The sequence below is a fragment of the Cydia amplana genome, chromosome Z (assembly GCF_948474715.1).
Source record: "Cydia amplana chromosome Z, ilCydAmpl1.1, whole genome shotgun sequence".
In the NCBI taxonomy this organism is placed as follows: domain Eukaryota; kingdom Metazoa; phylum Arthropoda; class Insecta; order Lepidoptera; family Tortricidae; genus Cydia; species Cydia amplana.
Window position 1 is genome coordinate 28569795 of NC_086096.1, and position 27371 is coordinate 28597165.

The 27371-nt window shown below is 37.0% G+C and overlaps 2 protein-coding genes and 1 long non-coding RNA gene across 8 annotated transcripts in view; 1 reads left to right on the forward strand and 2 right to left on the reverse strand.

The window, feature by feature from the left end:
- LOC134661417 (uncharacterized) overlaps window positions 1-27371 on the forward strand; it is a 141384-nt gene that overhangs the window by 21185 nt on the left and 92828 nt on the right. The gene's annotated exons all lie outside the window — the stretch shown is intronic.
- LOC134661440 (uncharacterized) overlaps window positions 1-27371 on the reverse strand; it is a 130202-nt gene that overhangs the window by 15865 nt on the left and 86966 nt on the right. The gene's annotated exons all lie outside the window — the stretch shown is intronic.
- The window catches only part of LOC134661429 (CD82 antigen-like), a 71265-nt gene continuing 51948 nt past the window's right edge, over window positions 8055-27371 (reverse strand). For 4 of the 6 annotated variants that reach the window (XM_063517522.1, XM_063517520.1, XM_063517521.1 and 1 more), the window contains 2 exons: window positions 11397-11489; window positions 8055-9647 (listed from right to left, as the gene is read on the reverse strand). In XM_063517522.1, the coding sequence (XP_063373592.1) occupies window positions 8465-9577 (1113 nt within the window). In that variant the 5' untranslated portion in view covers window positions 9578-9647; window positions 11397-11489 and the 3' untranslated portion in view covers window positions 8055-8464. The remainder of the gene's footprint in view (window positions 9648-11396; window positions 11490-27371) is intronic. The other 2 variants (XM_063517518.1, XM_063517517.1) reach the window with 1 other exon arrangement.

Consider the following 27371-nt stretch of genomic DNA (forward strand, 5'->3'; position numbering starts at 1 on the left):
TTCAACCCCTTTTTCACCACCTTGGGGGATGAATTTTCGAAAACGCTGAAATTAGTTTTCTTGTTTTTTAATATAATACATTTTCACAAAGTTTAAAATTCCTAGCTTAAACTAAAACTTGCACCCCATACAATATTTAAACCCCCTTTTAACCCTTTTAAGGGATGAATTTTTGAAAACGCTGAAATTACTTTTCTTGAGATCTAATAATATGGCTTTATACAAAGATTGAAGTCCCGCACTCTAAAAAATATTTGATCTCCGTACAAACTTTCAACCCCTTTTTCACCACCTCGGGGGATGAATTTTTAAAAACACTGAAATAAGTCTTGTTGTTTTTTAATTTCATACCTTTTTGCGCAGTTTCAAGGTCCTAGCTTAAAATAAAATTTGCACCCAAGACAAAGTTTCATCCCCTTTTTTACCCCCTTAGGAGTTGAATTTCCTAAAACGTCGCAATTCCTTTTTTTTGCAATCGGCTATTATGCCTTTCTAAAAAGTTTCAAAGCGTTTGTACTGGATTCAAACTTTCAACCTCTTTTTAATCCTGTTAGGGAATGAATTTTTAAAAACGCTGAAATTACTTTTCTTGTCTTATAATAATATACCCATATACAAAGTTTCAAGTCCCACACTCACAAAAATATTTGATCTCCATACAAACTTTCAACCCTTTTTTCACCACCTTGGGGGATGAATTTTCGAAAACGCTGAATTTAGTTTCCTTATTTTTTAATTTAATACATTTTTACAAAGTTTCAAATTCCTAGCTTAAAATAAATCTTGAACCCCATACAACCTTTCATCCCCTTTTTAACCCTTTTAAGGGATGAATTTTTAAAAACGCTGAAATTACTTTTCTTGAGATCTAATAATATGGCTTTATACAAAGATTGAAGTCCCGCACTCTCAATAATATTTGATCTCCGTACAAACTTTCAACCCCTTTTTCACCACCTCGGGGGATGAATTTTTAAAAACGCAGAAATTAGTTTTCACGTTTTTTAATTTAGTACCTTTTTGCAAAGTTTCAAGGTCCTAGCTTAAAATAAAATTAGCACCCCAAGACAAAGTTTCATTCCCTTTTTTACCCCCTTAGGGGTTGAATTTCCTAAAACGTCGCAATTACTGTTTTTTGTAATCGGCTATTATGCCTTTCTAAGAAGTTTCGAAGCATTTGTAATGGATTCAAACTTTCAACCCCTTTTTAACCCTCTTAGGGGATGAATTTTCAAAAGTGCTGAAATTACTTTTACTGTCTTATAATATCATACCCATATACAAAGTTTCACGTTCCACACTCACAAAAATATTTGATCTCCATACAAACTTTCAACCCCTTTTTCACCACCTTGGGGGATGAATTTTCGAAAACGCTGAAATTAGTTTTCTTGTTTTTTAATATAATACATTTTCACAAAGTTTCAAATTCCTAGTTTAAACTAAAACTTGAACCCCATACAACCTTTCATCCCCTTTTTAACCCCCTTAGGGGTTGAATTTTTCAAAATCGCTTCTTATCTCTTGTACACTTTACAAATGCAACCTAGTGTGCAAATTTCAACTTTCTAGCTTTTGTAGTTTCGGCTCTGCGTTGATGAATCAGTCAGTCAGTCAGTCAGTCAGTCAGTCAGTCAGGACACTTGCATTTATATATATAGATAGATAGATTACTTATCACCGCAAAATAATGTAAAATATCGTATATGATTTATAATTCTAACATATTTGCTGTGACTTATTTTTCAATGGTGGTTACTGATTTTTAATAAACAGACATGTCAAGATTGCTTATTATCTTCATTCTGCTAAAAAACCGTACTTAGGTGGGAATGGTTATCGTCCCATAGAACATTTGAACATTTGAATGATCGGCTATACTTAATTTAGGTATTACTTATCAGATATTATAACAGGATTCAAATAACAGGATTTTACTTGTTATAAATATATCTGGTTTCGAGCAGGTGATGGGAGTAGAAGTCAAACACCTTATGTGTGATAGTATAAGAACATTCTGAACCTTTATTCTCTAAATGCCTATTGTTTTATACACGTTAGGTTGCGCTGACACAAGCAATATGCGTTTATGTCGCAGTAAACCAGAGCGTTACTACTAAACACTAAAAGTGGACATTTACCACATTACACCTCCCCCGAAAGTTCCTCTCACCGCCGGGGTGGCAGAAGAAAAAATTTAAACGCATGTTACTTGTTTACAATTTTTTCTGAAATTTAATAAAAAAATATGTTAATAAATTGTATAGGTAGGTATAATAAAACAGTCTTTATTCAGCTTGGTCCTTATGTGTCGTATTAATGTCGTAGTCCTTGTAAAAAAAAATATCGTTATCTTTTAATAAGAAAATATTATCTTCACTTAAAATGTTATCATCTTTCAAACGTTAAAATATTAATTTAGGTACCTACTTCCTTTTCTCATAAAATATAAATTTCCTCCTGTAAAAACATTTACCTACTCTTCATCTTTAAAACATTTACTATTCAACTTTGAAACATTTAAAAACATTTGGTATTCAACTTTAAAATATTCACTCTCGCTGTTTATAGTTACGGTATCTCCCATAATTCTGATAATAAAATAAACTAATGCCGTATTAAATGTTAAGCCTTTCACGGACACCTATAAGGTCGACTATGATCAAGGGCATAACTGGGTTGCGCCCCTGTGCGCACCCTTCACCTATCAATGCTATCCATAGCAATTCTTCAACAAACACCTAGGGCATGGTCACCCTTTATCAACTCTATAAAATGGCATATCAGGCCAGGCTGTACGGCTCTGCCTGTACCTAGAGACACAAATACATTAAGACAATAAGTCTCCTACAACTTTCACGGAGGATATTGTATATCACACTATGATCAAGTACGAAGGACTAGTGCTCTAGCTATAAGGTCACATTTTATAAATAAATGTGCCTAAACTCCTTAAATCTTTCAAACTTGTACCGTACTGTAAGCTTTCTATAAAATAAACATTAGTATTTAACTTCCAAAATTAAAAAAAATGATGTAATAAATCAAACTTTCGCTGTATATCAGGTGATCAGTCCGACACGTAGCTAAAGTATCAATCATTACTAAGAAACAATAAAATAATTTTATTGAATTGAGTTGTTAATTATTTAATCGTTATGCGATGTATCAAATTTCATTCATCGCTTATTAAAATATTCTAACTCGCGGCAAAGTCTCGCGGCCTAGTTAAATTTTCTGTCGACGTGCGCACAACGTGTGGCACGCGCTGCAAATTGCAACATATATGATTAAGAAACTATTCGACACTTTTAATTTATATATTATATTATGACTTATGAAAATTATTTATGCTCGAGACGAAATTGAGTTTAGCGACAACCTTTAATAATTATGAATGATTTAAATATGACTGCTACTGAAATAAAAAAAAATGCTGGCTTTTAGAGAAAATTAATTAAAATAATAAATTACATGTAGGATTTACACCCTATTGCTGCGTGGCTGGCCGTCCTCGGCTTCGTCTTCGTCCGGTCCGGTGCGAGTTCGCGACCGGCATTCTTGCTGCTGCTGGCGTGGCCTGGCGAGCTGGCACCTCCATGTGGCGCTCGCTTGACGCTTCGTATGGCTGGCTCTGCTTACGATGATGTTAGTGGGCCGGGATAACCCTGGACTCCTCTTGAAATGGGCCGGGATAACCCTGGACACCTCTTGATTTGCGAGCCGGGATACCCTGGACAGCGCTCTTCGCTCTTCTTAATTTCTTTTCTTAACGTGGTTTCCGATTTTTGATGTTGGTTGGTTCTTCTCAGGTTGTTTCTTGATTCTTGATAAGCTGGTTGGTTCTGACTGCGTGGATTGGTGTTGAAAAAGTGGTTCTTCTTTTTTTTCTTTTCTTGATTTTTCCTTCTTTCTTGAGTGTTAGTTCCTTGTTGGTTCACTGGTCTGGATCGCCATCAGATATTATAACAGGATTCAAATAACAGGATTTTACTTGTTATAAATATATCTGGTTTCGAGCAGGTGATGGGAGTAGAAGTCAAACACCTTATGTGTGATAGTATAAGAACATTCTGAACCTTTATTCTCTAAATGCCTATTGTTTTATACACGTTAGGTTGCGCTGACACAAGCAATATGCGTTTATGTCGCAGTAAACCAGAGCGTTACTACTAAACACTAAAAGTGGACATTTACCACATTACACTTATCGTTATCGATAATGTAAAGTTAAAATTACGATGCACCCACAGATATAGGTTTGTTAACAGAGGCCGACGAGGGCATTAGCTTATCGTTTCTGATTATATTATAGGGAGGTGATGATATTGATGTAGATAAATAGGTTAGTATTAGAGATGGCTCGAATAGTGGTTTTGGCCGAATACCGAATACCGAATATTCGGCCCCTCTCGGCCGAATACCGAATATTCGGCGACCGAATATTCGGCATGACATGCGAACATTTTGAGTCACAATTATTATGAAAAATGAAAGTTCAACGTTAGATGACGTTAGCCAAGATATATTTTTGTTGAACAGCATTAATGAATAGAGTCAAACAAAACATACTCATGATAAAGATAAAATGTTTTTTAATCAATAAATGCTCAAAAAAGGTTCTTCGTATTTGACAACTTTCCAAGAACACATTCTAAATATACCTACATAGTTTTTGGTTATTTTTATTATTGAGCAATTTTTCTTTTTAAGTAGGTGCAACAGATATTCGGTATTCGGCCGAATAGTAGACTTCAACATTCGGCCGAATACCGAATAATCGGCAAAATGGCCGAATAGGCCGAATACCGAATAGTTGCCGAATATTCGTGGCATCTCTAGTTAGTATGTTTAATAATAACCAGAATTTTGACTGGACACTGCAAGTTGAACAAACACATGTTCCAAATAGGAAAAAACAAGATGCGACATGCAGGTTCTGCCAGGAGTCAGAGGAGACTCTATGCACATTCTCTGTTCCTGCGGACCACTAATGTCCAAAAGAAGTACCTACCTAGGGCGACACATACTGGAACCCTATGCGGTACAGAGCATTACGGCCCAAAGAATCTGGAATTTCCTGTATTCAACGGGCATTAGTAGTGAACTTTAAAGGGCCGTCACAATAGATCACAGCTTGGTCGAAGTGGCATCCAAAGGCCCACAACACCCCCAATAATAAATAATAATAGTATGTTTAATAATAAAACGAAGCTGTTTGTAGATAAATTTTACATATAACATTCTCCACTGTAAAAGCATTTATTCCATTGGTACTCAAGTCGATAGGTGTTCAGAATCCAGTAGCGTAAATCAACACTTATTATTTAACTAAGTAAACAGGGTTTTCATAGCAAAAGCTAAGTACAAAATTGGTGTGATGATCATCGGTTAGGTGGATTTGCAAAAACAAGAAAGCACTAGAGCAAATGTCTAAAGAAATTGACAGGTAGGTATCGCGGCTGGCCTTCGCCACGTAGTGCAGGCAGCACTTCAGGGACGAGTCGTATGTTGTACTTATAACAGATTTTTTCAATGAAAATAACATCAATTATACGATTATATAAGCCAAGGCACATGTCATTATACCGTTTTTTGGAAGAGATGTAGGATTTAGATTGGATCCTAGCTACAAATTATTCAACTTTCCGAATATACATTTTGTTATAATAAGATTGGTTGGTACATTCATATGACACCAATATTAAAAAACTATTTTTCTGCTCAAATCACAAAATACTATACTCTAAGCAAACATAATACATAATTTCATAATCACTATTAGGTACAATATAATGTATATCTATAAAGTTATTTCATAATAGGTAGACAGACACAAACAATTGCGTTTGTTCGACGCGAAGTACCGGTCCGGTGCGCTAAGGCCGCCGAGACGCAGGCGCGTCTGCCGGCTTACGTACCTACACCTAGTTTCTCTTCTGGGTTGACGCTCCTTCATATTGCAACACTTTCATATAAGGTCCAGATTTTTAAACTACATTGTTAGACATTTAATTCTGACACAGCCTTATTTAACAAACTCACGTCGTTTCGCAAGATATTGTACTCTTTTCAAAAGCAATACTCAGAAATGTAGATATACTTTTATTTATGTACGTGGGGGATTCACCCCTTCAAAAAAGTGTAAGTTTGTAGATTTTTGTTTTGATGTACCTATGTACGTCCAAATTCCACTGCCAAAAAAAGTTTATGTTCTTTCACCACTTTAAAAGCATACTCGTAGGCACTACGTCTTTTAAGCTCATATCAGTACTATTTTTCAATCTGTCCATGCACATTTACTCGCATACTACGCATGTACAAATTATGATAAATGATAATTTATTTACACAAATACTTAGAGCCCGGGACGTACGGCGCGAGCGCAGGCCCGCTCTCCCGATCCTGCTGTGGTACGAGTAATAAGTAAGCTCTCATCATTACATCTAGGCTCGTCATACAAACGCACATGGCTACGAATACGAGGCTGTCAATGTCAATACCTAAAACGCGCACACTCTCTATTTAAAAAAAACTTTTCAAATTGTGATATTAATTGCAGACCCATAAGTAAAAAAATAAAGACAATAAATCGTTTAAGTAATGGTGATTTTAAGACCAATCTGCAATTATTTTCTATCGAGCCGAATTCGTTCAATCATGTATCGAGTACGGCCACGGTCTTTTAAATACAATGAATGTTAAAATTTTATTTTTTTTTTGCTTCACTAAAACAAATAAGTTTTTCTTAAAAAACTGCTTAAGTAACATCAATTTAAAGGACATTGGATGTTGACAGCCCCTTAAGTAGGTACGCATGGAGAGCGCCCGGACACATTTAGCCGTGCATTTTTTTACAAGTTTTAACAATGAGGTTGTATTGTAATACCTATATTTTATAAGTCTTTTGTGAATAGATCTTATAAACATGAAATGGTTACCCGACACTGGGCTTCCAATTATATATCTTTAAGGGCCACCCCACATCTAGCGTCTTTCGAGCGTCGGCGTCTGGTCAGCGCTATGGAAAATGACGTCGCTGCGCAGTTGCGTCGACGTTGCGTCGACGTTGCGTCGACGTTGCGTCGACGTTGCGTCGACGTTGCGTCGAGCAGCGGCCATAGAGTTGTAGACGCCGACGCTCGAAAGACGCTAGATGTGGGGTGGCCCTAAATAAAATTCGGTATTGATGAAAAAAACAAGGAGGGTGTCAGGTTTGTGTTGAATTAGCGTAGTATGTTTGTGTAGATTGGTCGGGGTAAGAAGCCGCGGTCTCTGGCCGGCTTGATGCGCCGAGCGCCGACCACTGCGAGGTGGTATTCTACGGTAAGCGGTGCGGTCCGGTCCGGCCGCTGCGTACTTACTGTCTAGAGTCTACGCGGCCGCGGACGCTGTACGGATATTCGTGCATCGTAATATTCATTTTGTAACATTCCACTAAGGACTATAGAAACATTATTATTTATTGTCTATTTAGTAGAAAATTTGCTAATTGTTTCGTATTTGGTTATTTTGTTCGTTGGAAATCTCCTTGTGAAAAGCTGAGATATCAAAGTATCGAATCTAATCCATGCAAATGTCTTACACCTTTATTATAATTATTTATAAAATAATGTGATATTCACTTAATTACAAGAAAGTAATGTGACAAAATTCTACATAATAGATACAAATACCCAAAAGTTAACCTATTGCTAAACACAATATTTTCTTCAGAACGTAAGTTAGACAAAGACAATATTTCTTCGCCCGAGAGAAATGGTTATGCGTTGCTGTTGACGCTTTACGCGCTCTTCTGATCGCCCTTATTTTGTCAGCGGTTCTATGATACAAACAATACCGTTTTACCATTATTATTGATAGATTAATTATTAATGACGTATTTATAACGTGACTTATAATTTACCTATGTTTTTCATAGTGAATCTTGAAACACAAATACCTACCAAGTATGTTAATCAACAAAATCGCAACTGCCAAGCATACATATAGGAACTAAACACAAGCTTTGCTCGTGGGTTTAAATTTACCAATATATATATATATATATATATATATATATATATATATATATACGATATACTACTGTCATTCCACATTTGTCCTTTTCGTTTGTTCACAACGCCCTTCTTCCGAAAACACTTTACTGGCGGAGTGTCATCATTTAGTCTGGATTTTATCTACCACTATAAACTTGCAAAAGTTACTGAAATTTTCGGCACTCGACATAAAAAGAACAACAGAGCGATTAGAAGTGGATTCGGGCGCGTCGGCAAGCGCATTATAGCAGTCACAGCTCGAACTCGGAGCGGGTGTGGCGGCGCGTGTCGAGACGAACGCGGGCGCCGGTGCGGCGCGCGCGCGAGCCCGCCGCCGCGTGCGCCGCCAGCAGCTCCGCCTCGCATCCGCTCGCCGGAAACGAGCGCCAGCGCCGCCCGAACAGCCGCTCCAGGTAACATCTTAGTCAGATCCGAGTTGCCGCACTGTCTGCCGCCAACGGTCTGTACTCTCCTCGTGCCAACTCACGCATCTCACAATTGTTGTTCCCGTTTATAGTTTTCGACGCCAAAGGATCGTCGTGCGTCCCGCGCCGCGAGCACGTGTCAGACAGGCGTCCGAGCAGCGCGTCGCGTTCACCTGCTCGCTCGGGACTACCACCATGCGCCCGCACGCCGCCATTCGCATTCACAGCGTTTACTATCACCGTCTGTGACAATGGCCCGCCATGGATCGGGCTACCATCTAGAAGTTCACCGGCTCCGAGCTCGCTTCGAATAAGTCTAATTTTTTGGATCATCTCTTTTATCTCATATCGTAAAATTCCGAGAAAACATAACTTCAAAAACGCGATCACACAGTAACCTAGCACAAATAACGCGTCCGCAGTTCGTCGAGTCCAATTCTGTAATCGGTCCGCGCACGCCGCAGTGTGTGGGACGCAGTGGGCGGGCGTGAAGGTGGCGAGCGACGTGCTGGACGTGGCGGCAAACAGTGCCGGCGTCGTGGCAGGCGTGTGCGCCGGCATGCGGCAACAGCTCGCGGGCAGAGACGTGCGGTTCAGGTGCGCGAAGTCGGCCGGTCCAGTCACCCCGCAGCAGCGCTGTTCTCTTTGAAGGCGATCCCAGGCTTCCGTAAATTCCGCATCTGTTTCGTAATCTCTAAGCAGACGTAACTTTAGTTGGGGACGCAGTTCTCGACAGACTCGCTCAAATCGGAAAGCCCAGTATACACCGATGGCGGCGTCACCGACAAGCAGCGCCAGAAGAGCAAACCAGTATGCGTTAAGCAATCGCTCGGAGAGACGAAGCGCCGCGACACATCCAAGCATCTGCAGCAGACCTGTTTGCACAGGTAACGCCGCGTAGCCATACAGGAAACCTGGTTGTGCGGCGTGAAGACCAGGGACAAGAGCGCGGCGGTAGTCTGCGAGAGCGCGCCCAGCAGCCGCACAGAAGGCCAACGAACCCAGGAGCAGCGCGCCGTTGCATGCATATATCCAGATGCGGTAATAGCGCATGGCGCGATCCGCAGAGGGGTGGGCGGGGTGCGCGGGGCGCGCGGGCGGCGGCAGCGTCATGGTGGCGGACGCCGCGTCATCATGCCGCCCGACGCGCCCGCGCCGCCGCCACGCGCCGCGCCCCACGCCTCTGAAACATAATGATTTGAATTACATACAGCCCTCATAGGTAGCTACCTGGACAATTTTACACAGATCGACCTAGTCCCACTTAGGCTTGTGTTGTGGGTAATAGACGACGATATATACACCGTAGGCTGGTATAAAACCCGACAAATTTTAACCACGGATTCCCGAGGACACATACATCTTGGCGAAAAAAGAAACAAGTATGTAATAGTAGATTGTGTAAAAAGGGAGCAAAATAATTATATACCTATTTACCACTTGGGAGTAGGTACTTTGAATGAACTGAATGAAGCGAAGGGTTCTATAATTGAATCCTGAGCGTAGCGAGGGATTCTAAGCTGTAATCCTGAGCGTAGTGAGGGTATCAAGTTTTAACGCCCAAGGTACTTTTCACATCACCTATCAGGAGATTACATAGGTACATATTATATTAGGTTTCAAAACATTATTTAAGCATTAGGTACTAAATAGTTATACCTACTAACAAATTAAAAGTAGGTAGGTACAGCTACTTTTGTGAAACATTGTACAAAACTTTTTAAATATGATTTAAATTGCATAGAGGTAGGTATGCCTGCGTTCAAGGAGACCTAAATGTCAAAATAATTTAAAAATAAAATTATTAAAATAATGCATGTTCTCTATAAAAATTGCGATTTCATACTTTAGTGTCTGTCAGTAGGTAGGTAAAACGGAGTGGTTATACCTATTCTCTTTGCGTAAACCAAGTCAGCCAAAAAGGCGTTTTTCACTAAGTTACTTACCTATTACAGCTACGAATTTTCACAAGAATTGTCATTGTCTCTAAAACAAGACCGATTAATTATGGTGCCTCTCGCCAGTATAAAAGGCTAAGTTTATTGAACCAGGTGTTCGCAGCCTCCGTTCTAAAATGACAGAACGACTCTCACTTGTCGGATTTTCAGAACTCGAACGTATGCAAATTCAATTTTATTCATAACAGGGTGTAATCCCTCTTGGCTCGGGGCCCGGCGCGAGGCGCCCCGTGTTCGAGACTCCGAATTCACCTTTGCGCACCTCGCATTCTGCTAATGTCGCTCAACCCTATTCGCTGATATTATTCTCTACCTACCCACTCACCCTACCTATAGCTACCTAGGTAGGCTGATACCTGCGCTACGTGTTGTTCCAAATTCTGTTGTATTGTGAATCTTTGGATAGTAACTTTTCAACTCAGCCCCGGTTCAGCCGGTTCAGAACAGTCACTATTGTTACAAAAAAATAATTCGGTAACGATAAAATCGAATTGAAATTGAATTGATTGAATCGTGTGTGAATTTCAAATTATTACTAATAAGTTTGTACGTTAATTTAAGTAGGTAATAGTATCGCTAACTAACTATTCTATTTTATTGCCCCTTTAAGGTCCCTTTTTATAGTTTTTCGTAAATAACTCTAGATTAATTACGTAAAAGGTTTTTTTTTTGCTGTGGGCTACCGTTTACGAGTTATTTACGAAAAACTAAAAAAAAACGACCTTAGAACAAATTATACGTGACTTTCCCACCTTAATATATTTTAAAATATTGATCCTAGCGAAAAAGTGTACTGAATCTTTTTGTAGAAAATTTTATGTAGATTACTTATGTAATAGAACATTTTTTGCTACGGGACACCGTTTAAGAGTTATCTTCGGAAAACTATAAAAAGGGACCTTGAACCTATTAGCATAAATCGTCTATCCCTCCGTCTGTGAAAAACATAGCTGGAAGTAGGTAAATATACTTACAATCCGCCACCCGTGCCTTGGGCGAGGATCCTCGTTAGTCACAGAACCGGTCGCACGAGCCTCTGCAGCGCCCCTAGCACGCCTGTCCGCGGCCTAGAACAATAACGGAATTACGGAACAATATCCACCGATTACTGACACTGACAAACTAGACTAACTAGACATTGTGGGCCCAGGCCTATTTGTTAAACCTTGGATTATTAATTTTCTGTCAAATTAGCTTTATGTATGTACTTAGTGTCAGTTGCACCATCCGCACTTCACAGACTGATCAACGTCACCCGGCGCGCCGCGGCGGTTTACTATGATAAGAAACTTTCCATACAATAAAATTTAGCGAACTCTTTAACGACGATGACAAGCAGTTTGGTGCAACTGACCCTTAATCATGTAACCAATTAGCAATTACACTAGTTAAAGTAACGAACTAATGATATGCATAGGATAGGGTACTCGTAAATTGCAGTTGATCGTTAATCGAATCGATATTCGTGATACTATTAGTGGACCCACCGCTTAAAGGTACTGATAGTGTTGGTAATATGTGCCTAAGACGAATGGCGTCAATATTAACAACATGACATATTTACAATATTATCAGTAACACACTCATCTTACGCACATAGCGATTAAATACCAACAACCACATACTAGGTAATGATACACTAGTGTACATAATATCATAATATATAGGTATAAAAAAGTGACAAGGCTTCCAGTGTTGGAGAGCAGTTACGAACCGTTGTAAGATTGTTGGAGGGTCACTGACAGCTGCTAACATATTGTAAACCTAGCAAATTAGAAAGGAAAAAAATATAATACGGCGCGCCGTGCGAAACTTGCGACGGAAAATTTGACGATCGCACTGGTTTTAACGTTTTTCCTCTCCTCCTACTCCTTTCCTCTACTCCTGATTTATTTCGCTGCACAAATTCCTCGGCTATGCTATATCACTAGCTATTTTATACTAAAATTATGCTGCTAAGAAATGCAGGGGAATGACAGACAATTGAAAATAAATTAAAATTAAACATTTGATTTGATTATTTTTTATCGAGCCAACTTTAACCTTTCAAGGTTTTGTTTTCAGTCTGCCCAAAGAGTCTGCCCTTGAAAATATTGTCTAGTTTCTACATATACGTATCATTTCTTTTTTCATTGCATTTTTTTTCATTGCATTTTTTTTTTCATTTCATTTATAGAGCATAATACTAACAATATTTTATAAGGCATAGTCGTAAGTACTAACAAAAAAAAATGATCCCTGACGGTCCTTAAATAAATGAATTTATTTCTTCATTAAAACGTGTAAAAATTAAAAAAAACCTGCAATTTTGCGGAAGCCCCCTCTTAATAGACCTTCTCGGTGTTGACGTTATCTGTCACTTCTTAGTTAGTGGTTATTTGCAAAAAAATCGATTGATCCCTTACCATGGAATACTTAAACACTGGTTTTGTGAACTGTTTTTTTAAACCCTAGGTTTAGTCATTCATGTTTTTTGGACAATATTTTATTAAGTACGTAAATACAAGTTGACAGTAGAGTAGGTATTGTGTATCTCCAGCAAAGCGAAGAGCTGGAGAGGGGTCTGGCATTTCACGGCGTTACGTCTAATAAACCACGCACCCACCGTGCCGTACGCTTTCAATAGACAATCGCAAACTTTAAAGGTCACACGAATACTTACTTACAAACTTCTCTAAGTAAACCTTTAAAGCTGCCGTCCTAAACAAAACAAATACCATGTTTTTTGCTTTTAATATTCTGCGAAGTAATTCTTTAAAATAAAAACATTGACTTTTTGAAACCTTATTACAACGTGGTAAATGTAGTATCTACTCGTATCTTAATAGGTACTTGTGCATAGATTTGTTCGTATTTTTACCTTATAAAAAAACAACAGGCAAAGATACCGTCAACAAAAAATCTCAAATCAACCACTACTAGAAAGGAGAAACCACTAAAGATGAAAAAGAAAAAGAACATAAAATTGTAAATAAGAAAAAGAAGCGTGTAAAAATAAAATGATCCTAACCATACTTATTGTTCGTGCCCTCCGCTTGCGGCGGGAACCGCACAGGTCGCCACTCACAGATAAAATTGAACTAAGAATTGGGACGCCCGCTGTTCGTATTTCCCCTATTTTCGTCATTTTCTTATTGATTGACAGCCTTAAGCTTGATGAGAAGGCCGAAATGACTCGATGCCTGTCGTTGGAAATATGTCTTTAAAAGGGTCTTTATAATGCGTAGGAAGCGTTTTATAATAAATGGGTTAGATCTACCTACTTTTTATACAATAAGTAATTTGTTGAGATGTGAGATCTGAGAGAAAAGTAACTATACATCATAATATTAAATAACAAAGTATCTGTAATTTTCAAACACAAAACGCAGCATAACAACACAAAAACATAAATAGTACCGATGAAACATTTGTAAATAAATTGGTCGTTTGTATTTTTATTTAAATCGCGGATTCAGTTAAAGGGGTTTCAAGTTGTGCAATGAATTACGAGTATTCATTTTGTCCAAACGTTGTTCGGAAATTGATCGTTTAAGTTAGCGGCGTGCCACAGCACGAATACACGGGGTCCCCAAGAGGTAAGGTATGTTGGGTTAATACCGGATGCAGGTGAAGAGCGTAGGAAATTCATTTACACCAAAGTGCCTCTTTATTTCTTAGTTTCGACAACAAGGTGCAAGACGCCATTTCATTGCGCCTCAGCCGCCAGTGTCCCTCCGCCGCTCAGTGATGTCGGACATTAAAGAGAGCAAGGTAATTTTGGTAATTTTACTGGCCATCCGGTCTTCTCCCTGTAATTTTTGTCGCATATTGTGATAAAACTGTGGTTGTTTTTTGTAAGTAATTCAGTTGATGTAGAATTTCGTTTTAAAGGTTTATCTTTAAATCAAAACAGGTCTAGGACAGCTGTAGACCGCGATTTCCAATCTTCGCCCTTTCAGAAAGCAACAATCCGAACATTACCCATTTAAAATACAGCAGTGATTGTCAAACTTTCACTTTTGATGACTGCAATAATTCTGTTTTTATTGTAATTATTTCATTCCATTATTTTTATTCGAGGACAGTAATTCAAAAGGAAGAGATTTTAGCAGTGTATGTAGGTATATATGTAAGAATGTATTACTTTGGAAATTGTTTCTGTTGACATATCAAACTTTAAAAGCCACAGATTTACCAGATTTTCGCATGTGGGTCAAGATGGGATGCAAAAATACAAAAAAATAAACATTACAAAAGAACTTTTAAGTTTTTAGTTATTCATGGCTGCAATTTATATACGTTGGAGGAGGTTAAACATCGGATATATCCTTTTGGATACCTTATTATCTGAGCATTAGAAGTGTTTTTATCGCCATCCGATCTTAACCTGTTATGACAAATTCATCGTTACCCTCGAAAAAAAGTATGTCTCATCTTAATAATGGTACAAAACTTGAATATTGAAAGTTGCCAATAATCAGGCCTAAACTATGGTTATTATTTAACGAATTGCACCACATTTCTAGAATCTATCACGTACTGAAATCGAAAAAAAAAAATTTTATTACAAGGTCTCTCAATTAGTCCCAAAATCGTCCGGTATTATCCCAACATACCATAACTTTTAATCGAAAGCATGATTCTTTCTGCGACGGTGGCCACACTTAGTGACATTAAGTATTAAGGACCTAAGTAAGGTAAAGGGCCCCTGTTTCGGCAGGTTAAGGCTCTTGAGAGTTTGTATATTACTAAGCATTTTTTTTTAATATTACTAAGCATATCAATACCTTGAAAGCTTTTGAGTAAGTTATATTAGTTCTTTGTTAATAATTTAATGTATAAACTATAGGGTTTTAGTTGAAACTTTTTTTTATATGAATTTTTTCGTGAACCTCTTATTTGGCTCCCATTTCGTGATACAAATTTAGCTCAGCTCCTAAGTTCGTGAATTCGTGTCCCCTGTTTCGGAATAAAGTTTTCTTAGAGTAATTGGTGATAATTTGCTGATAATCATTTAAATTATTTAACGGTCTTACCTACTTACGAGTAATTGTAAGGTCAAATTAATAATAATATTTAAAAAAAAAGTTAAATATTGAGAGCTAGCTTAAAATTTTTGTACTCGTCGTCTTTAATAGTTGAATTAAGACTTCGTAAACCATATGGGTACTTTATTACTTGATTAAAAGCCGAACTATATAAATAAAAAATAATAAAATAATAAAAATATAGAAAAAAAATGAACTATCTTATACGTTAAATATACTTGGTCAACCAGATCTTGACAGTAGAAAAAGGCGGCAAATTTGAAAAATGTAGGCGCGAAAGGATATCGTCCCATAGAAAATTTGAATTTCGCGCCTTTTTTTACTGACAAGATTTGGTTGACCAGCTATATAAATATACACAAAAATAAATAAAATAAATTGAATTATAAATAAAACTGTGCTAGTAGTTAATATGAGAATATACGTGGAATATACCTTAAAAATTTAAACTCGGGTCACATTCAAACTCGTTTTATGAGAATTCTAGTGAAAAAAACATATACCGAGTTTCGCTCATACGAAACTTCATGAAATACATTAATTGTTTTCTAATTTATTTTTTTAATTATCTTCGTTGTTCTATTTAAAAACAAGCACTCAAAATGTATCTAGAAAATCCTTGATTCGTTAGTGGCACGAAATAGGAGACACACGAAAAATAAAATGACCGCTATTTCGTGAGTCGATTTATTGCAATTTTAAGGTATTTCTATGCATATATTCAATATTTTTTCTTATCAAATCAATTACTAAGGAACCCACAGAAACACTCCCAAAAACTTTTATTCGAATGGGTTTAGCTTTTCCTTCCTATAAGCTTAACAAGTGAGAGCGCGCACCTTACGCCTAAAAAAAGTGCACGCATACAACACAGCTGTTCGCGGCCGTCTGACAGTTTCAACCGTCGTATTACTCTCAGTTTAATCACTAAAATATTGGTTATTATTTTATTGAAGAGATTAAATAATACCGATTTTTTTCATATGTATAATTTAAATAAACAATACTTGAATTCCTTATTATTTGCACCAGAAACAAAACTAACGAAATAACGTACTAACACGAACTTGGGGCCCTTTACCTTATTTATCCGAACGTTAAAAATCTCAACTTGATTTGTATTACTGTCAGTGCTTATTATTGGTGCGTGCGCAATGCACTACGGCTATGAACCCCCCAATTCCCTGAAAGATTCTTTAATGTACTTTGCAAAATTTATCGATCAACATGCATACAAGCGCATCTACGTCTACTACTAAGTAGGTAGATAGTAACGATCTGAAAGAAGATAAGTTTTGGAGTAACTTTCTTTAACCTATACCTACTTACTTAATCAAAACAATTTCGGAGCAGGGAAGATGGCAACCGCTTAAAGCAACAAAGAACCAAATTGAAATGTTTTGTTCAAGCAAGGAGAGCATGTAACAATGTGCGGGAGCTGGCGGCGACAGTGGTTGGCAACATGCCAGCTTTTACTACTATGCCTTACAAACACCAGGAAAGGAACCATGTAAAAGTGAGTTCGGAATTCGTAACAATTATGCATTATCTTAGATCACACTTCAGTGGTTTGCTTAGAGCGAGTGCTGAATAAGCGGAGTAGCAGCAACGAAACATGTTCCACGCCTGGCGAAGCACCTATTTATGAGCGGCCCTCGTAAATTGGGATGCGCCAGCGTCCGGTGAATTCAGCTTCATGATCGACAACGATTTTTCAATTACATACATGCAAATGACAATACGTAAACCTGATCATTGCAAATGCGTACAATCCACCAACGCCGAGCGCCGCACATTGGTTAAAACAAAAGTATGGCGGTCGGCCACTACATACTTTTACATACCTAAGCGCAGTACATTATATATAACCTTTAAGGCGGCGATAAACAAGTGAGTGAGTTAAAGCGATTACAACGCAGACCTTAGCAAAAATGGGAGTTCCAAGTTAAGGTTGAAGTCCTAACCGTGCTAGATTCCGTTTGATAAAGCTACAAGTTACAAGCGTAGAGGTGTACTTAAACCAGTAACATCGAAGAGATCAACAAGCCAGCTTCGCCAGCATGTCTCGCACACCTTGTAATGTCTCACGCGACTTCATATAACTTGAATCGTGTGAAACGTGTCGTGACGTGGAAGTCATGCGCAACAAGGCAAGATTTGCTTCACTTGCTGACCAGCTTAATCGCAGGCGTTTCATTTTACTTGAAGGTGTTTAATAAAATAAAATCATCAAAATCAAAGATTATGTCCATAATACATAAAGTATATCCTAAAATTGCCTTTACCTATAGAATAACAGGTATGTATATTTATCAACATTTTTGTTATTTATATACATTGCTGAGAAGCGTAAAGATATTGAACTCTTAGTAGATATAATAATTGCAAATGAAATTGGCGCGGGTCAATGTGTCAAGGTCTGCTGGCGTGCCGTGGGGAGAACGTCTTATACATAGGGGAATTCGGGAAAGCATATGATTCGTGAATATTTATCGTGACCACGTCTTACTGGACATTACTCTGTAAATTGCGAGTTCGAAAAACCTGTTGTATACCGATAATTTTCAACACTAAAATGTGTGAATCATTTGGTACAGTAGATGTTTAAAAAACTATATTTTACTGTACATCTGGTGCTTCATTATGACACCTGACACCAGATGGTGTAGTATACTACATCCAAAATTTAAAGGGCCATATGTACTGTAAACGTTGTACGATACACGCCCGAAATACCATCATTAATAACAGTAACGTGATAATAGACATACCTAAAATACATACTATATAGAAGTAACATAAATCTTGAATTAGAAACGCACTACCTACTTACTTAGTAGCGCTAGCCAACTCAAGAGTCTTTGGCCTTTGTCCAAGTGAATTAAAAATAGCATTTGACGCCTACGAGCGCTGCATACTATGCTTGTTATCGGGCGGATAGTGGATAAATGACACAGATTGGATGTCTGTAGTCTTATATCGACCTTGTATTGATTGCCGCATTAACTCGCAAAAAATGCATAATAGTTCGTATTTTACTTTTATACTTAATAAGTTACATACATACACCTACATAATATATGTCAAATAAATGTATTTTTTATTACATTCCGCCAATAAATGAAGTTAATAATTGTATGAAGAAAGCGTCATAAAACCCCGTAGGTACAGAGAATTTCTTTGGTTATTATTATTAATTTGTTAGTGATACACCTCACACCAATACAAAATAAAGTACGAGCAAGTAATGACAAAATTACATCAAATTGATATTGATTTGTTTGAATCGGTCTCTAATTTAGCAAATAAATGTACTTTGTTCAACCGGTTCGGGAACGTGGGGCTACGTCGTAGCGGCGTAGCAGCGTAGCGCGCGCCCGCCGCGAGAGCAGAGCGCCTACCGCGAACCACGTTCGACGTGTTGCCTCTCTGTCGCACTTGTAAATTCGTACGTAAGTGTGACAGGGAGGTAACACGTCGAACGTGGTTCGCGGTAGGCCCTCAGACCACATTGCAACAGTGGTTTACCGCCGACAAACCACTGCGAACAATTCTACACCCACATGTAAATCGTAATAAATTTGGTAATGAGCCATACACGGATTTAAAAATCCAAAGTTGTCACTCTTGGTATCATTAAGTATATTGAAAATTATCACCCTCTTATGTGGAATGGAGCTCTTAGGGTATGTTTACAGGAAATATCGTGAACCTGATTGATGTGTTTGTGGCATTATTTTAATGTACAAAATAAATACCATTGAAATTCGGATTCATTGATTCAAATTACGATCGGCATTGATTTACATTTTATACGGTTTGTGTTTGTTTACCTACATAAATTTGTAAACCTATTTGTAAAGTTATTCGAGTCACGTTTAAACGTGTCCTTCGATGCCAAAAATAGAAATAGTCGCAATTAATTAGACTTGTTCGGGCGCGCGGCACGGCGCCGGCACCCGTGAAACTTTCACTATAAATGGAATTTATTGTCTGCCTGATAACCGATAACGTTATTTTAAGGGCCTACTGCAGCCGCGTCTGGCGCTTCGTAAACCACGCCCGCTAGTTCTTCCCTCCCCGCTAACACGCACACATGGAAACGCTTCGCGCCGCACGTGAAGTTTGTGTGACCTTTTAGCACCATCTAACGTTACAGAAGTTAACTACCATTATACGCAGTCGCTGCGGTCGGCCAGAAACTTAAATTCGGAAAAAATTGAAACAGATGGCGTTGTTACTTGTTCATAATAGCAAACAATAAAATAATTAATAAACCTGAATATTTATTGTTGTTTTGGAAGATGTTAACAGCATAGAAGCAGCAGCATATAGCATATAAGTTAAGAGTATTGATAATAAGAAAATAGCACAAGAACAGAAAAGAAATTATTTTTGTATAAAATATGATGAAAACAGATTTACTTGATTACGCTCACCTGACTTTGCGGTCACTAAATGCAAATTTCAACCTTATTGTTATGGGGTTACAATACCCCTGGGGTTGCAGGCGTCCATAGTCGTTATTATTATAAATGCTTTGGTTGAAATGCTTTTTAACCCTCGAATTTTTCATAGGTACAGTCACCTGCAATAATATGTTACTCTTCGACGGCCGCAAAAATATGTGACACGCTCTTATGGCTCTACAAATAAGATCTAATATGATCTACCGCAAAACGGCCTTCGATGTGTAACATATTATTGCAGCTGACTGTACTCGTATTCATTGTTGTATAGGTAGGTATTAATATCTTTTATCCGATCGATTTGCATTTATTTGAAATAAATCACAGTGTTTAGTAATTATATGTTTTATTGAATAAGAGATTATTTAGGTATGTAATGAATACAGGGTGCCTTTTTGAAACACTCATTTTTAGGGTTCCGTAGCCAAATGGCAAAAAAAAAGCGGCCAAGTGCGAGTCGGACTCGCCCATGAAGGGTTCCGTATTTAGGCGATTTATGACGTATAAAAAAAACTACTTACTAGATCTCGTTCAAACCAATTTTCGGTGGAAGTTTACATGGTAATGTACATCATATATTTTTTTTAGTTTTATCATTCTCTTATTTTAGAAGTTACAGGGGGGGGGGACACACATTTTACCACTTTGGAAGTGTCTCTCGCGCAAACTATTCAGTTTAGAAAAAAATGATATTAGAAACCTCAATATCATTTTTGAAGACCTATCCATAGATACTCCACACGTATGGGTTTGATGAAAAAAAAATTTTTGAGTTTCAGTTCGAAGTATGGGGAACCCCAAAAATTTATTGTTTTTTTTTCTATTTTTGTGTGAAAATCTTAATGCGGTTCACAGAATACATCTACTTACCAAGTTTCAACAGTATAGTTCTTATAGTTTCGGAGAAAAGTGGCTGTGACATACGGACGGACAGATAGACGGACAGACGGACAGACGGACAGACGGACAGACAGACAGACAGACAGACAGACAGACATGACGAATCTATAAGGGTTCCGTTTTTTGCCATTTGGCTACGGAACCCTAAAAACGGAACCCTTATAGATTCGTCATGTCTGTCTGTCTGTCTGTCCGTCTGTCCGTCCGTATGTCACAGCCACTTTTTTTCCGAAACTATAAGAACTATACTGTTGAAACTTGGTAAGTAGATGTATTCTGTGAACCGCATTAAGATTTTCACACAAAAATAGAAAAAAAAAATTTTTTTTGGGGGTTCCCCATACTTAGAACTGAAACTCATTTTTTTCATCAAACCCATACGTGTGGGGTATCTATGGATAGGTCTTCAAAAATGATATTGAGGTTTCTAACATCATTTTTTTCTAAACTGAATAGTTTGCGCGAGAGACACTTCCAAAGTGGTAAAATGTGTGTCCCCCCCTGTAACTTCTAAAATAAGAGAATGATAAAACTAAAAAAAAATATATGATGTAAATTACCATGCAAACTTCCACCGAAAATTGGTTTGAACAAGATCTAGTAAGTAGTTTTTTTTTAAGACGAAACAGGAGCTGAGATTTAAATATTTTAGGTAAATATACCCGTCTCGCTAACGGAAGCGGCTCCTAAAACTAGTGCGATAAGGACAAGGCGAAAAATCCTGCGTAAAAATCTCAAAAATCGAGGTTTCGTACTCGACTGTTTCCTCCTCCAAAACTTAACCAATCGTAACCAAATTTGGAAATCTAAATGATTATGAAATTATCTGTGTCGGACCGTTTTTCTTTTTTGGCTAATTTATATCAATTTTGAATACCAAGCCTCTCATTGCGGCATAGTCAATTAGGCCATTATGGCCATTTTTGAAGAGCTCTAGCGCCTTAAAAAACAAAAATATCAAAAAAAGCAAAACGGTCCGACACAGATATTGACAATATTAATCTGTGTTGAAAATATCATTGCTCTAGCTTCAAAACCCACGGAGGAAACAGTCGAGTACGTTTGTATGGAGAAATGACCACTCCTGTTGGCTCTTACGTCATAAATCCCCTAAATACGGAACCCTTCATGGGCGAGTCCGACTCGCACTTGGCCGCTTTTTCTGGATAATTTTGAATTTCAATTGTCAGGGGTGCCTACATTATTTTTTAATACATTTTACAACGACAACAAAGAAAAGTTCAAATTCGCCGTATTTTTATTACCCGGGTCGATCGCAACAAAATAGAAAATCATGTTTTTCAAATCTAAGCGTTATTGTAATTTATCTCAAATAACCAAAAAGTCAATCTGACTAGAACTTAAAAACGAACTGAATTATTTTATTATGTCGATTTTTTTTGGTGACCCAGGAGAATTTTTTTTTGTATCCCATACAAAAAGAGCGTATCCCAATCGCGTATCGGTTTTGGTTTTTACTTATAAGTATGAAAAATATATTCTACCATATACGAAGGATGTGTGTTTTTTCATGTTTTATGTGTCTTTTTGTACAATAAAGTGTTTTACTGCTACTAATATATCATATTAACGATTAACTAAAAAGGTATTTACATCTAATTTAACTGGTAAATTATTAAAGTCCGCTAAAATTAATATATACCTATTAAAAAAAATATTTGTTAATATGTCCCAAAATCATGGCTCATTTTTTAAGTCTCCTGACTTACCAAACATATCGCAACGAAGGCAAGGGTACAACGCGGCATCGTGAACCTAATAACGTAAGGTTTCAGTTACTTTTTTAGTCGCCGACCATTTTATCCGGGGTACGAAAAGAGGTATTAGATCTATCCTGGGTCTAATATGTTATAAAAACATAGTTTTTTGAAAAATGTTCGTAGGTAGTACACAAAATTTACATTTTCTTTTAAATGTGATTTGGGTCATCGTTCTCCCTGGTGACTTTTCTGGTTACCCAAGAGACATCAATTTTATTATGACTCAGGAGACTTTTTTTCTATGCACTTTGATTTTTTTGATGCGCTAATTTTGTAATCTAAAATAACTTTAAACTGCTGATATACTTATATCACTTTGCTGATGAGTGGAAGTGGAATTGAAACTTTATTTATTGTTCTCTCCCTTGACATTTTGGCATACATTTGACATGCTGCAGTGCGCTCCTAACGTTAATAAAGACATAATTTTTAGAAAAAGCTTTAGGAAAACTCACTCTTGAGCTTAAAACGATTAAGTCCTTATCATATTATGTTAGATTTTTAGTACAGACCCCAAATCAGTGAAAATGTCTCTTAGCCAACTAAATTTGTCCCTGGGAAAAGTACGATATCCCTAAAAATTGTACGTACATTTCGCATTTTTCTGAAGGAACGGAATTCATAAATTGGGTTATTATTATTTTTTCAGATTATTTGATTGCATTGATATATCACCAAGATAGATAGAACATTTAAGTTACCAGAAGAAAAGCATTTGTGTTATTTTATACAGTGTGGAAAAAGTAGGTTCGATTCCCGGGCGCGACTAAGCGAATTAAAAAAAAAACAACGTGTTGCATTCCGGGAGTGCCGACAGAAGTGAAAACTCAATGACTAGTCCAAAATGTCTGCAGCACTATGTATAATTGACCCATCCTCCTTTCTATTGAAAACTTTTGGTTCCGAAATTGCTGGTCAGTGAGCTTGTTTAAAATTCGAAATTCAAATTTATAGCGTTAATTGTTTAAAATTCGAATAGAAATTGTAAAGTTACCTTGCAGACCTCGCATCTAAATATATTTGGTCATGATATTTTGAGTTTTATTCACCAGTACTAGAGTTCACTTTTATTAGCGATTTCATCAAGATGTAGCTTTATTGAATTATATTTGAGTGATATAAAGTTATAATACTGTGAGATCCTCGTATTTCAGCCCGTACAAGATTATAACCTTTTTCATGTAATGTAATTGAGTTTTTCTTTATTGATTTAAATGCCATCTAAATGATTGGCCATCTAAACCTTACGGTCACATGATCGCCTTACGCTGTCTGAGTTTATCATTTTTTCCCCACCTCAAAAAGTGCCTAGCGCCGCTAAAGAAGTTTTCACTTCAAAAATCTTTGAATGCAGTTGTTTCTTTAAAAAACAATAATGTTTCATTTAAGTAAAATGAGCAAACTTAAGGTTTTAAGGCACTTTCCCTCCAGGGCCCATAATTTTTTTCCACCCGGTAGTAGACAACTATTGTTTTCGACTAAATTAAGTTTTATTAGATAAATCGTTGATCACATGGTTCGTTTCACACATCACATCAAATCGTTTGTCATCACAATCAAAATTTGTCAAAAGTAATGAAATTTATGCCAAAAAACATAAATAAAACATATAAATTCAACACATTTTTTTAATAAAAATCTTTCTCGATGATATAAAAAAGAACATCGACAAATTATGTTCAAAGAATTAATATCAAAACAGATGTCATAATTAGGATTGGCTACTTTAAGAAAGGGACAGAGAGATTTAATCCTCTCGCTCTGCACGTTTTTCTCATTCCTCCTTGTCAAGCCAAAATAAACTATAAAATGATAGTAACACAGTACATTGTAATATTCACTTTTTCTACGGTATCATGTCATTGTAAATTACTTATGTGAAATTGTAGTGGCGTGCGACTTTTAAACCGGAGGTCACGGGTTCGAACCCCGGCCCGTGCAAGTGAGTTTTTGTAAGTAGGGACCTTTTTTTTTGTGGTACTTAAATATAATAACTTTTCGTATTATTGAAATAAAATATTTTATTCAAACAAACTTAATAATATAATAATAATTAAAACGAATAATATCAATTAGTTTTTAATATTTATTCAATTATTTTAAATTATTTGAGCATGAAACATACTAGATTTATTTTTATCATTACAATAGAAAAAAAGCAAAAAATATATTCTTATAGATATTTTATTTTCAAACAAAAATAAAGCAAAAAGTTACGGTTAGATTCTGATGGCTAAATACCAAACAGCTACCGATACATTTCAATATCTGTCGAAATTTCCTAACCCGTTGTAACTGACAAAGAGTATAGATTTCGGCGTAGCATGACGTAGTCTAGCAAACACGCACACATGCGTAACGTATAGGCCTGTAAGAAGGCACCATCATAGGTTTACCTCCGATTCCGTTACTACTCAATGGAGTTACGACTCAACGTTTATTGGATATTAAAATTTTACGTAATTCGGAGCGCTGCGCGAAGTGACATAGGTCTTACCTCTTTGAGGCACGACGGCCATCTAACATTACTGGCATAAAGGATGCATTTATGACTTTGACGCATGACAGAAAGAGAAACCGAACTGCGTAAAATGGGCGTTTGCTGTTGAATTCATAAAATCAAAAATCGATAATAAATCCATCGGTAAAGGATAATAAGTTAATATTTAGTTCTTTGAAAGTTAAGACGAGATGAAAACCTTTGCTGTAAGGTGGGTTGTGCTGGATATGGATGTGTTTTCTAGTTGCACGAAGCTAAAACCGAAAAATGAACACGTAAGTTTGGATTTATTTTCTATCGAGAAAATTTTAAGCATTCGTGTTTCGACTACTACGAAATCTCTTATCATATAGTCAAGAAACATATATCCGAAAATGACTACTGTTTGTTTCCGGGGCTAGCCACTGCCACCTTTCTAAGATCCTGTTATTTTTCGATGCACGGCCTTAATTGACCCTATTAATATCCCATTTAATGAATTATTTTATTACCTTCTGCGCAAATAGATAATCCAATTAATTTGTGTAGGAAGTTTATTTAATGAAGAACTAAAGACACTCGGTGAATCGTTTTAATTTTTGTGCACAGACCATTGAAACAGGATCGACTTGGCTCGCTACACTGCTCTATGCATTGCATGTGCAGCATACCTACCAGTAGGCGGTGCGTTAGAATAGACTACATATGTAAAGTTGAAAGGTCGGCTATTTAAAACAACGCTCGGAGCCGACCCCTCGCCAGGCACGCGGTGAAGGTTCCAAACAATAAATACTAGCGGGAGTGACTTTGCAATTATTTGACATTGACACAACACCGACATACTCTTCCACGTTTTTCGTGAGCATGCGTGACCCAAATTTTTCACTGTACCTACCTTCCTTTAAACATTTCCTATTAATTTCTACGATATTGAAATCACTTTGAGTGGATCTTAAAGATGTGACTGTTACTTATAATTAAATTAAAGGTTATATAGCGTAATTTCGAAGATCAAATTGTCTAATGTACGAAATTCCTAAAGATGCATATGTCCTACGGTTAATCAACCTATGTTTTAAATGTCTAAAGTACAATACTGCTTAATAGTGCACGAAAATACTAACGAACTTTTTTCCTACGTCTAGTTGACCTAAGTTCAAAATGTCTAACGACATTTGTCCTACGTTTAGCTGACCTAAGTTTAAAAAGTCTACGAAACAAGTTAATGTTAAACAATAGGTACGCAGGTTAGGTTCGTTAGGTAGCTTCAGATCAGATGCCCGAAGGACAAACCCCCCAGAAATAAGAGCCCCATAGCGGGGCTCCGTCGACTCAAAGTAAGAAGGAAATGTTCTCGGAAATATTGAGTTTCAAAGTATTGTCATTTTAGGCTTTGTAGGTATTTTGAACACTAGACATTTTGACTTTCAAAGTATTGTCATTAGGCATTTTGTACATAAAATTATTTATTTTCGAAAATGAGATCGCTCGATTAAAAGTGTATTAGGACATGCATCTTTAGGAATTTCATACATTAGACAATTTGATTTTCCATGTTCTGTCTTTAGGAATTTAGTACTTAGGATATTTAATTTTCTAAATGATGCTACATAACCAAATGAAATACCTAGATACCTAGGAAAAAAATGTTTTTATCTAATATTGTTTTTAATTATTAAGCCAAAGTACTTTAGCCTTCGATATTTATTTTATACAAATACATACGTTGAAAAAATACTGGCCATTACAGGATCATTCTTCAAACGGTAAATTTTCTGCATCCAGAGGAAAAAAGTACCCGAAACAGTATCTGACTTCAATAACTTTTTTCTTTAGGTACTTCAACACGTATTCTAACTAAGGCAAGTTTCCTTTTTAGGGTTCCGTAGCCAAATGGCAAAAAACGGAACCCTTATAGATTCGTCATGTCTGTCTGTCTGTCTGTCCGTCTGTCCGTCTGTCTGTCCGTCCGTATGTCACAGCCACTTTTCTCCGAAACTATAAGAACTATACTGTTGAAACTTGGTAAGTAGATGTATTCTGTGAACCGCATTAAGATTTTCACACAAAAATAGAAAAAAAACAATAAATTTTTGGGGTTCCCCATACTTCGAACTGAAACTCAAAATTTTTTTTTCATCAAACCCATACGTGTGGGGTATGATATTGAGGTTTCTAATATCATTTTTTTCTAAACTGAATAGTTTGCGCGAGAGACACTTCCAAAGTGGTATAATGTGTGTCCCCCCCCCCTGTAACTTCTAAAATAAGAGAATGATAAAACTAAAAA